Source organism: Mus pahari, chromosome 5 (genome assembly GCF_900095145.1).
Source record: "Mus pahari chromosome 5, PAHARI_EIJ_v1.1, whole genome shotgun sequence".
Lineage (NCBI taxonomy): Eukaryota > Metazoa > Chordata > Mammalia > Rodentia > Muridae > Mus > Mus pahari.
Window position 1 is genome coordinate 133085246 of NC_034594.1, and position 12409 is coordinate 133097654.

At 41.5% G+C, this 12409-nt stretch overlaps 2 protein-coding genes across 2 annotated transcripts in view; one reads left to right on the forward strand and one right to left on the reverse strand.

Moving 5' to 3' along the window:
• Positions 1-323: 323 nt before the first annotated feature.
• On the forward strand, positions 324-6202 carry Mrps14 (mitochondrial ribosomal protein S14). Its single transcript, XM_021199046.2, has 3 exons — positions 324-398; positions 2258-2416; positions 5793-6202. The coding sequence occupies exons 1-3, from the start codon at positions 354-356 to the stop codon at positions 5973-5975; spliced, it is 387 nt and encodes a 128-aa protein (XP_021054705.1). The 5' UTR covers positions 324-353; the 3' UTR covers positions 5976-6202.
• A 2519-nt stretch (positions 6203-8721) lies between these two features.
• Cacybp (calcyclin binding protein) overlaps positions 8722-12409 on the reverse strand; it is an 11659-nt gene continuing 7971 nt past the window's right edge. The window contains exons 5-6 of the mRNA XM_029538697.1: positions 10761-10858; positions 8722-9537 (exon numbers count right to left, since the gene is read on the reverse strand). Coding sequence (XP_029394557.1) covers positions 9381-9537; positions 10761-10858 — 255 coding nt within the window. The 3' untranslated portion in view covers positions 8722-9380. The remainder of the gene's footprint in view (positions 9538-10760; positions 10859-12409) is intronic.

The following is a 12409-nucleotide window of genomic DNA, read 5'->3' on the forward strand; positions in this document are numbered from 1 at the left end:
TTACAGCAGAAACCTGTGCCAGTTCTGCAGGATGAGTGACAAATGCTGCCCAGCTTCCGCCAGGTGGCGCCAACACTCAGCACACAGGCGCAGGCTGGGCGGGGCTGGAACGGCGAGCGCCAGGAGAGATCGCGCAGCCTCACTGTTGTCCTTCTGCCTAAGTGGGCGGTCCACATGGATGATTTGCCCATGTTCTATGAAATACCGCGAGAGCGCAAATCCCGTACCTACCCTCTCCCTCTCTATAGGCTAAATCCTGCCCCGGGCCCGCCCTTTGAGGCACAAGCCCCGCCTCCACACAACCTGTTTCCGGTGTCGTAACGCGGCGGTGGTTGGCCGGCTTGGCGGACAGCATGGTGGCGACCGTGCTGGGCTCGCTGCTGCGGACCTTCCGGCAGGTCAGGCCCCTGCCTTTCTCGCCAGCCTACCTCTTCCCTGAATTCCGTGTCCTGTGGGTCCCTCGCAACCCTGTCACCTGTCATGCGCACGGAGGACCGATCCCAGGGCTCCTGTCTGCTTTCCCGTCCTGGCTAGGTTAGGAGCTCCCAGAGCAGCAGTCGAGGGCTTGGTATTCAGGCGTGGGTCCGTCGTGTGAAAGCTGCGAGAATCACCCGGGTTGTAAGGAGCCGGGTGTGAGTGGAGAAGACAGGGGAGTCGGATGATTGAGACCTCAGAGGCTCCGATCTAGCTGTCAGCCAGTGGTGGCTTGGAAGCAGGTGGTGACAATTTCGAATGGGGAGCAGGCCATTCCGCTAAAACTGAAGACTTAATCAAAGGAAGAGCTGAGAATTGGCTGTAGAGTTGAGCAGTGGGAGTGTGATGATGCGGGTAGAAACTGGGAAGAGCAGCAAAGGACGTTGGAGAAGTCCTGGATAGTTTTGCTGGGGACGGGTGTCTTTACTGTGACATTGCATCATATCTGTATATTAGCGGGTAAGATCCACTAGAGTGGGGAGCATGATGTAGAGAACAGGGGAGAATCGCCGGAGATCTGCCTTTTTTTCTTTGCAGGCAAGAGATGATAGAGTCTTGTGTGTGAATTTTGATTTTAGGAATGTGGTTAAGTCACGAATAGCAGTTTTGTCCAGTAGAAATGTAATGCAAACCACAAGGATGATTTAAATTCTAATATTTATATTGAAGTTAAAAGTAGGTGCGGCCAGGAGTGGTGGCGCACGCCTTTAGTCCCAGCACTTGGGAGGCAGAGGCAGGTGGATTTCTGAGTTCGAGGCCAGCCTGGTCTACAGAGTGAGTTCCAGGACAGCCAGGGCTACACAGAGAAACCCTGTCTCGAAAAACAAAACAAAACAAAAAAAAACAAAAAAAAACAAAAAAAAAAAAGTAGGTGCGGTTAATTTTGAAATTTTTAGTCAGGTATATTCTTATCCTAACAAGTCAAAATTAGAATGACTTATGTGACATTTGCATTCTTCTGTTGGAAGCAGGTTTCAAAGTCTTGTGTACCTGACACTTAAAATATATATATATATATATCACAGTTGGGATGCTAACTTTTGCAGTTGTACCAAAAACAAAGTTGTTTGATATTTGAACTTTTAAGCGAGTTAATAACAAGAATTATGTCTGTCCCCATAGTGCCTATTAGCCGTATCCATGGTTCATGGACACTAATGGACAGAGGTGCCATATAACCAGTGGGACGGGTGTAGAGTGTAGTACAAATACTGCCAAGGGGGCAGAGGTATGGTAGTGGGAGTTTGGAAATTCTCTCCAGTTTGCTTCTCATTTTATAACTAAGGACACTGAAGTCATCAGAACCTGAGGGTGTGGGAGAGGGTAACCATAACTTAAGAAAGAGGAATACTCCTGCAAATTGTCCCCTGATTCCCACCAGAGTTGTAGTATGCATGAAGTATGCACATGCACACACAAATAAATGCTATAAGTTAATTTTTTAAAATATTATTAAGTCTTCCCCTGGTGAGATAGCTCAGTGGGTTAAATGCATTCACCAAGCCTGTCCAGTTCAGTCCTAAGACCCCACGTGGAGGAGGAGTAACTGACCCACAGAAGCCTGTCCTCTTCCGCCCGCCACATACACCTGCATACATGCACACACATGCAGAACTGAGTCACCGAAGTTTTTCCTACCTCCACACATGCCCATCCGTACACAAGCACACATGCATGCCAAATAGAATTTAACTGCTGAAAGTCATTTAAGGAATGACTGAAAGAAGTTTGTAGGATTGGAAAACTACTTGCAGCACCCATGATCCTTGTCTTTCTTTTTTAGGCAGTTCCTCCATCAGTGTCAGGTCAAGTTCGAGGTTACTATGTAGACTGGAGAATGTTGCGTGATTTGAAAAGACGAAAAATGGCTTATGAATATGCAGATGAGAGACTTCGGATCAATTCGCTCAGAAAGAATACCATTTTGCCAAAGGATCTTCAGGTTAGCCAGTCGAGTCCCTTTCTTTCACAAAATCATTAACTATCCTCATATTCTTTTTTATGCTGATTTATTGCAACTTCTTAATGTAATTTCTGGAGAATAAGATCAAATATTCAAGTCAACATAAATAGCCTTAAAACTGACTTTGGTAAGTTTAGGATAAAGGACTATTTGGTCTTTCCTGATTCTTCAGCCGTGTCACTATACAATCCCTAAAAAGTACTAGTGAGTGGAGACACTTAAAACCTAACAAGGATTTGATCCAAGCGCTCCCCACGTCATCCTAGTCTTGGAACTCTCATGGAGGTATTGCTGATGCATGGGCTGTGTGCCAAACACAGGATCTGTGATCCACACTCAGGCTCTGCCCTCCTGAACTCCTCTGCCCCGCCCCATGGTTAGGTTGTCTTTCATTCAGCCTTCCTTTCTTGCCATGTAATTCTGGTTAAATAAGAGGGTGTCGAGCCTGTTTGGGCTTACTGAGGCACAAGGTTTTCCGTTTAAGTGGTAACAGAATACCTGTACAGAAGAGGCTTGTAGGAAATTTAAATTATACTCAAGGCTGCTTACAAGACAGGGTTTCTGTATAGCTCTGGCTGTCCTGGAACTTGATCTGCATATCTCAAAAACAAAGATCCCTCCGCCCCTGCTTCCCGAGAGCTAGGATTAAAGGTGTGCATCGCCACTATCTGGCTGCCTTATCTTTTAAATTTCATCTGTTTTTAAGCAAATGAGCAGAAAACTGAGTTCCCAGGACCTCTCTCTTGTGGCTTTTTACCACAGTGGGGTATTACAATTCTACTCAATAGAAGACAGCCTCGGGCACTCAGCTCAAGACAATGTTGATCATGGAAGCAAGAGTAGAATGGTGACTGCCTGGACTGTCCTAGGGGTCAAGCCCAATTGGTCAAACAGCACGTGCTTGGGGCTATGAGGTGAAGAAATACTATGCTAAAATCTAGAGTAGTAGTCAGTCAGTGGTGCACTCTTCACTTGAAATTGGCTAAGAGTAGAACAATAATATGAACCAGTATATAATTAAATATATACAAACTTTAATTGTCAATCAAGTGAGAGGGTAAATGAGTGAGTTATTTATGAAGAATATGCCCCCATACACACCAGAAGAAATGCCTCTAGTATTAGTACCAGTAATAGCAGTGAAGATAATGAGCTATTTAACTCTCAGGGCTGTCTGAAGCTTCCAAGTTAAATTTATGTCCAGTTCCAGAAGGCTTTCCCAGGGTGCTCTTGTGCTTTCTTTTCTGCTGTCATTTTCCTGTTCAATGTCAGTTTTTTTGTTTGTTTGTTTGTTTTGTTTTGTTTTTTTTCATCTCTATTTTTTTTCATTTTTTTTATTATTATTTTCTTTATTTACATTTCAAATGCTATCCCGAAAGTTTCCTATACCCCTCCCCCCACCTCTGCTCCCCTACCCACCCACTCCCACTACTTGGCCCAGGCCTTGCCTTGTGCTGGGTCATATAAAGTTTGCAAGACCAAGGGGCCTCTCTTCCCAATGATGGCCGATTAGGCCATCTTCTGCTACATATGCAGCTAGAGTCAATGTCAGTTTTTGAGGACAAGGAAGATATGCATAGATAAGTCTGCACATTTCTTCTATAATACTTAGTATTTGTTCATTGACCTCATTGTGTTTTATGCAGTTCCCCACATATTTCTAATATCAACAAATGCATAAGCTTTTAGACATTAGTAGATTTACATGTGCAATCATTTATTTAGTGGTTTTTCTAGGTATTGCAATTTTGGCCTTTTAAATGTTAGTGTACTTTTTTGTGTGTCTCCCACATTCTATCAAAGATCAGTGGTGTGCTAACACATCTGATAAGTTTTTACTGACAACCTGAGCCCAATCTGCCATACTTTTCTCCCCTCAACCACTTACCAATTTCATGGCCATTACTTTGACAAGATTCATGGCCCTTGTCTGGCTACCCTCCTTTATTTCTGCAGTAGTCAGAATCTTCATCATAGGGCTTGGAGGATCCTGGTGATCAACTTTTTACTAGTCTCAAGCCATGGTCTTTCCTAAGTATCATCGGCTCAGGTGCTTAAAGCTTTTGTTCTTCAAAAATTATGTGTCTGCATGGGGCAATAAATGCATTCACCTATTTTTTCTAAATGACCTAAACATAGATGAATAGAGCAGCACTATTCACAGTAACTCAAAACAGAACCTATTCGATGATAGGTTGTCTCTGCCGGCAAAATAAAGTTTTCTTAGTCAGGGTTTCTATTCCTGTACAAACATCATGACCAAGAAGCAGTTGGGGAAGAAAGGGTTTATTCAGCTTACATTTCCACAATGCTGTTCATCACTGAAGAAGTCAGGACTGGAACTCAAGCAGGTCAGGGAGCAGGAGCTGATGCAGAGGCCATGGAGGGATGTTCTTTACTGGCTTGCTTCCACTTGCTTGCTCAGCCTGCTCTCTTATAGAACCCAAGACTACCAGCCCAGAGATGGCATCTACAAGGGGACCTCCCCCCTTGACCACTAATTGAGAAAATGCCTTACAGCTGGATCTCATGGAGGCATTTCCCCAACTGAAGCTCCTTTCTCTGTGATTTCCAACTGTGTCAAATTGACACAAAACTAGCCAGTACAAGTCTATGGCAGAAAGGGGAGTGGGGAGGAGAAAAATAGAAACAACAATGAGATGAGAGAACTAAATGTCAGGATTATATAGTGAGGAGCCTCCGGGGAAGAGGGAGTCCTGGCCCTGAGCTGGGAAGTTCAGGTGAGGATTGAAGAATGTGGTAGAGCCTGGAGGATAGATCTGCTTTGGTATGTTAGTCACCTCAGCTGCTTTTCCCAGGTCTGAGTCCAACACTCAGATCTCTACCAGCTACAGAATACATAAAGGAATTCCAACATACTCAGTGAACAACATAGCATCAAGGAGACTGAGGATATTAATGACTTTGGAACAGTGTAGGCCGTCTAGCAAGCATATTGTAGAATAAAAAAACCAAATGAATAAAGACAAAAAGTATTATACGGGCATATGGCATACAGTTTGCAACAGGAAAAATGTGTATTTAAGGTATTAGTGAACATATTAGCTGTTAGCCAGTGCCCTTAGAAGGGAGGCATCATCAATCAGCCTTGGGTGCTGATGTTGTAAGTCAGTGATGGCTATATAGTATATGCTGTTTATAAAAATAGACTGAACTTTGTTATTTTGATTTGTGGATTATGGTTATTTTAATGTTTAAAATCACATTGAAAAAACATCAACATCAAACATTTCTGTTTTGTTTCTATCATATCTGCAGTTCTCTGGCTAAGAATAGCCCATTTTTCCTTTCTTTTAGGCACTGAGTTATGATCTCTGTTATAATTTCCCCCTAGGAAATCGCTGGTGATGAAATTGCTGCTCTTCCACGGGATAGCTGTCCTGTTAGAATCAGAAATCGGTGTGTTATGACATCTCGCCCACGTGGTGTTAAGCGACGCTGGAGACTTAGTCGCATTGTCTTCCGCCACTTAGCTGACCATGGGCTACTTTCTGGAGTCCAGCGAGCAATATGGTGAAACCATTTCAGAACCTGCCCAGCTGGAAGCCAGTCCTGGCAGGAGACTTAAGACCAAACCCTAGGTCTTATAAGGGTCTAGTATGTTTAGTTTACTTAACCCTGAGTTAAATTACTTTTAGATTTTAAATAAAGAAATGTGGCTATTTGTCATTGAATTGTCTTTACCTTTAAAGCATATTACTCTCACACATGTGTAAGAGTGGAATAAAAATATTTTCTGTGAAAGTATGGTCTTCAAGTTTGATGTTTAGTAGCAAAATATTAATTTTGGAGTGATTTTACAAAATACTTCTAGATGTCAGATCTAACTGACAGGCTGCTTTTTTTTTAATCGGTGTTTTATATGCATGTAAACCTATGCTCCATGTGGGTGCCTGGTGCTGGAGGCCAGAGGAAGGCCCTGGACCCCAGTTACAAACAGCTATGAGCTACCGCATTTAAAGCTTACCTGTTGCCTGGGGGCTTCGATATTTCAGGGCTGATGGTTGCACGGGATTTGTTTTCATTAAGGATTGTTGGATTTTCTAATTCTATCTTTGCTGGATCCCTTGGGTTTTTTGTTTTGTTATTTATTTTAAAGAACTTTCCATATCAACAATTACTAAAACATTTCTTTGACATGTGTAATTTTCAGAGTAAACAAGTTGCTATACTACCAAAAATGGAAACCAATCATTGTTCATTCCTGTGAACTTTGAAATTTTTATATATTTGGTGCTTTAGCCCACTCTGCCCATTCTTACCCATGATCATTGTCCTATTACCAGTGGAAATCCCTCGACATCTCTATCCTGTAAGTAAGGTTATCCACTGTGTTCTTGCTTACTGCTGTGATAGCCAGTGCAGTTCCTGATTAAGACACCTGTCTCTGGGCTCCTTTAGTAAGAAATGTTGAGAGACCACAAGATACACTAAGGTTAACTCACAGCCATTAAGTTGTCGTACCCTGGCTAGGAATTTTCATTTTGTTTCAAGATTTATTTTTAATTATGTGTATATGTATGTATGGAACAGGGGGTAAGTGTTTGGGGGGACCAGAGGTGTCAGATACTAGAGCTGGACTTAAGTCTTGTGAGCACCTGGCATGGGTGTTGGAAACAGAACTGGGATTCCCTGTGAGAGTGGGATAAGTAAAACATAGTGTTAGCTTCATATTAATTCTATACTTGTGTGTCTTACATAAAAATCTTAAATCTTGGGGCTGGAGGGTTGGCTCAGCAGAGAGCAATTACTGTTCTTCCAGAGGATCAGAGTTCAGTTCCTAGCACTCATGATGGGTGAATAACCAATTGTAATTCAACTCCCTGGAGAATCCAAAAACCTCTGGCAGCCTCCAGCAACTACAATGATGTGTAAATACCCACTTATGTACACATAAGAGTTAAAAACAAACAAACAAACAAAAAACAAAAGTGTCAGCAACTTTTATCACAATATATAAAAATTGCAATATACTCATTGTAGCAAAAAATTATAATTCATCTAATAGACAAATGATTATATTCTAAAGTTACTTGAAAGTAACTTGTACTAAATTCAGTATGCAAACAAAGCAACTACTGCTTAGTTGCCTTTCCAAAATGAATATTGAAATTTAATGCCCTGTTCATGGTATGAAGTGGGGCCATAGGTTCACCTTCAGGATGAGCTCAATACACTGGGAGCTCCTGGAAGACTTTCAGTGCTTGCATCTCTGCCAAAGCCTTTAAAGAACCATCAATTGGATAGGTCCGTTGATCTGACTTACTAGACTCCAATGCTAAGAAATGTTTCTATTCTTTCTCTAAATTACACAGCAGAAATGGACCAAGTGAGTTAAGCTTTTCTTTTTTTCAATTTCAGTGCTTTTTCGATTGTAAAAAATTTTCAGTGGTTCTAAGGTCCAAATTGTCTATTTCTGCCATGATGTAGTCCCGTTAATGTTTGTTCTAACTGTGTATGTCATTCCCAGGTTTTTATGTTCTAGGAGTATACTTTTCATAACCTAAGCATGAAATTTAATAGATATGCTCTTACATAAAAACCAGTGGGCTGATATGGCTTCTTAGGACTTTCTAAAAGCGTGAGCATATTTCTGTTGTATTTCCCTCCCTTTAGTTTTGGTGACCCAATGGCTTTTATTAGGATTACTTTACTAGAGCGCTGGGGAAATTACCAGTGGCTACACCATTGAAGAAAATGTCATCTCCTCCAACACCCTCCCCCCCTTTTTATAGTTATTGGAAACCTCTCAGTATGTCATCAGTTTTTGCTTATGTGTAATTTTTTGCCATGTATTTTCCTTACATTTTAAATCAAGACTTCTTCCCCATTCCTAGGTCATAATGGAATTCCATCTCTTCTAGTACTTACATAACTTTATTTTTTACAATGAGATCTTTGATGCTGTAAATGTTGATATAGCTGTATTTCATTAACGCTTCATCTCCCCCTACAAATACTGTGCTAAATTTCCTAGTATACAATAATCTAATGTGTTTACCAGTCTATTTCATGGCTCAATATACGTCCAGCCACCCTTTCTATACATTAATTTTAAGTTCTGACTTTTACCTAATTCTTAATGGCAGTTGTGATCTACTGGCTTTTTTTTCTAGGCATCTAATTGCTTTCTTTTTGATGGTGAGCCTGTCCTTTAATAGCTGAGCCACTGCTCCAGCCCTTGCGGCTTTCTGAAACTTGCTGAGGTGTAGTGACAGCCTAACTTTGAATATACTCAAAACAGACTGCAGAACTCATCTTCCAAGTAAAACTCCAACTTTATTGAACAAAGGGATAAGTGGGCGTTTTCAAGTTTTTGCATCATGGTTATTTTTAAGCCATCTGAACCATGACAGTATATTTATCAACACAAGATGTTTGTCTACTTTTGTCATTTGTATTGTTTAATTTTATATTCGTAAGTATACTTAAATCAATTAGTACTATATGGTAACACATGGTAATAATGGAACAGCTCTGTAGTAACTTTGTAACTTCATGTACAAATTTGAATTTTATGCAAAAATTTTGCTTTATTTTTTACATTACTGGGACCTGCTGTCAGTTACAGATAGACAAATACTTCTGTGTTCTATCTCCCAGCCAGGACAAAAATCTGTGACATAACATTTTCATTATGCTAAGACTTCCTTTTTACATTTTCAGTAAGAATGCCATATAGCCTTTTCTGAAACAAAATGTCTGGGGTGCTAATGAAAGAAACAGTTTAATAAGCTTATTTATTTAAATCAAATCCTCCAATAAGAAATGGAGAATCTGCTATCTTTACTTAAAAGGCTTTGTAAATATTTATCTGTCAAAACTACATACCCACATGAACAAATATGTGCAGTTCAACATCAACCCTTACTGGAAACACGAGCATTCCACATCACAGTTCCCATAAGGACTTTTAAAAGCCTCAAAATTCTGTGTCTTCTCTGGCTTGCTTCTCTCTGGATTCCACCCATGCTTTATTAATGGTTCGCTTCATGTCATCGTCTCCGTCTTCATAAATTTTCTTTAGAACATTCATTAATCCCTCACTAGGGTCTGCCTCAGTGTCATAGGAAGGCTTTCTGTGAAAAAGAAAACAGGCTAAAATGGAAAAACTGAAGCATGGAAAGCCATTCTTACGTTGTAAGTGGTAGGAAGTTGAGCAGCAGAGAGAAGGGATGCTGGAGTATACAGCCCAAATAGCAGCCAAGGTGCATCCTGATAAACTACCCACTCACACGAGCATGGCACACAAAGGAGGGACCACCAAACAGCAAGGACTAACGTGGCAGTGAGATTTCCAGAGAAAATGGTCAATTTGAGTAGTTACTTTTCCAGATTATTAATTTGTTTAAAGTACTTTTCTTTATATTTAAAAATCTATAAACCCCTGCAAATTATGGTATGGATACATAGTGAAATGAGAACATTTTAGTTAGAAAAAACATTACTAGACTTGAGATTCATGGATCTAGGTCTGGTGCTAAGGTCTTTAATGTGGTAAGCAGATCTAGTCAGGAATGTCTAAGCAGTCAATCGTCCTTACATTTATTTTTTGAAATAGGTCTCATTATTTAAACTCAGGCTTAAATCAAGTCCCAAGTCATCAAATGTGCAGAACTCTGGCCTACTAGTTCCCAAATGCATGCGGCTACCAAGAGAGGAATGACAAAAATGAGTAACTCACTCAGTGTAGGATACTCCCAACTATAGGAGAACTTAAAACTGATCCACAATGGAAGTCATCTGGTAAGATTTTTAAAACAGCCATTAAGGATAACAACAAAACTGGATGTGGTAGTAAATGCATGCCTCATTCGTTGGGAGACAAAATGTTTTGAGGACTTTCAAAAAAAAAAAGTATCATAAACCAGTAAGAGTAAAACCAACCACACTTAGGAGCCATCTAAGGAATCAGTTATTTGGGTAGGTGAGATCTTGTAGAAGCCCTAGAGCAGAACTATTTGAGAACAGGCCACAGTATCTGCAGATGTACCAATATGTCTAGGAATAAAAGCAATGCCAAAAACCAAGTGATACTATCTTAAACTGGCCCCCCGCCCTCTCGTAACAGGCTCTGACAGGCTGAGCACAGTAGCTAGCCTTTAATCCCAGCAGCACTCAAGAGGCAGAGGCAGGTGGATCCTTATGAGTTCAAAGCCACTTTGGCAAGTTCTGGGATAGTCAGAACTACCTAAGAAGGGGGTGGGGGGCTGTCTCCAAGAGGACCTTAGAAAATAAACAATTTGCTTATACAGTTGTTAAAGTAAAACCATAACTGAAGCTAAAATAACATTAAACTCACTCTTTCTCTTTGCATTCCTTTTCCACCTGTGTTAAGTAGTCCCATCTTGTGTTTTCTGCTTTCTTTCTACATAGAATAATAACTGTATCAGTCTTGACCTGGAAGAAAAGGAGGCAGATACAATTTGTAACATAGAAATAAGCACAAATATTTAAAAATAGTAGTTTACCCAACCAAGTGCCTAATATATTAATACTCATTCTTGGTGCTAGTAATCCTTTTATGGATTGGCCAGAATAAAACAAGCAAAACCTGAATGAATACCTCCAATGCTAAGACCATCAAGACCTAAAGATAGGGTTCAGGATAGGGCTCAGTTGGTAGAGTGCTCGCTCAGGATTCATAAATCCTGGGTTGACTCCTGCACTTGTGATAGAGCTAGAATTATCAAGAGTTCAAGGTCAGGGCCGGATGTGGTGGCGCACGCCTTTAATCCTAGCACTCGGGAGGCAGAGGCAGGTGGATTTCCGAGTTCGAGGCCAGCCTGGTCTACAAAGTGAGTTCCAGGACAGTCAGGGCTATACAGAAAAACCCTGTCTCGAAAAACCAAAAAAAAAAAAAAAAAAAAAGTTCAAGGTCATCTTTAGCTACTTAGAGTGAGGGAATAGTGCCTGAGCTACCTGAGACCCTATTTCAAAAGACCCCTGGGCAGTAGGTAAAGCACACTTGCATGTGTTTTGGTTGGCTTTCTTTTTGTTAACCTGATACAAGCTAGAGTACCTGGGAAGAGAAACTGCAACTGAGAAAGTACCCACTCATCAGACTGCCTGTGAAGAAAGATAAGTAAGGCACTTTCTGGATTCATGATTGACAAGGAGGGCCCAGTCCACTGGGGGTAGTAGAAGTCTCTGGCAGTTGGCCTTGGGTTGCATAAGAAAGCTAAGCTAAGCAAAGAATAAGCCAGTATGGTTCCTCCATGGCCTTTCCTTTGTTCCTGCCTTAATTTCCCTTCATGATGAACTATGATCTGGACATGCTACTTTTAGTCTTGGTGTTTTGTACAGCAATAAAAACTTAACTAGGTTAGCATGTCATGCAAACGTCCAGAACCCAAATAAAAAAGCTAGATTTGGTCACACACAACTGTAGTCACAGTACACCTATGGTGAGATGGAGAGAAGAGAATCCCAAGAAGTGAGTCTCATGGACTGGCAAGCCTGGTGCATACAGTGGCACTTGGTTCCTGTCATGTAGCTAGTCTCCCACAGCCCCACCTGCAGAGAGGTATGTGTGGCAAGTAACTGCACCAAGCCCTCCCATATGCAAATACGGTTTCCCCAAACTCTCGGTCCAAGCCAATGAGAGGTACCTGCTGTCAAACCCTGAATCATCCCCAAAACTGTATATAAATCCTTTCCAGGGAATACAAGGTGTGTGAGAACGACTCCGTCATCCTAAGACTTTTGTCCTAAGAGCTGTAACCCTTGGGAGATCTGCTCTCCCGAAGCACCACCTGAGGGAGGCCCTGCCGCACTCCTCACTAGCTAGCTGCTTCTTGTTGGAGTGCAGGGCCATTGCCTTCCCCTCCCTGCCCGAATTCACTTCCCCTAGCCAGAACCCTTGCACCAGGCCTGGCCAGAGATTTCCATGGAAAGCCTCTGGTACACGGAGACACACACACACACACACACACACACACACACACACAC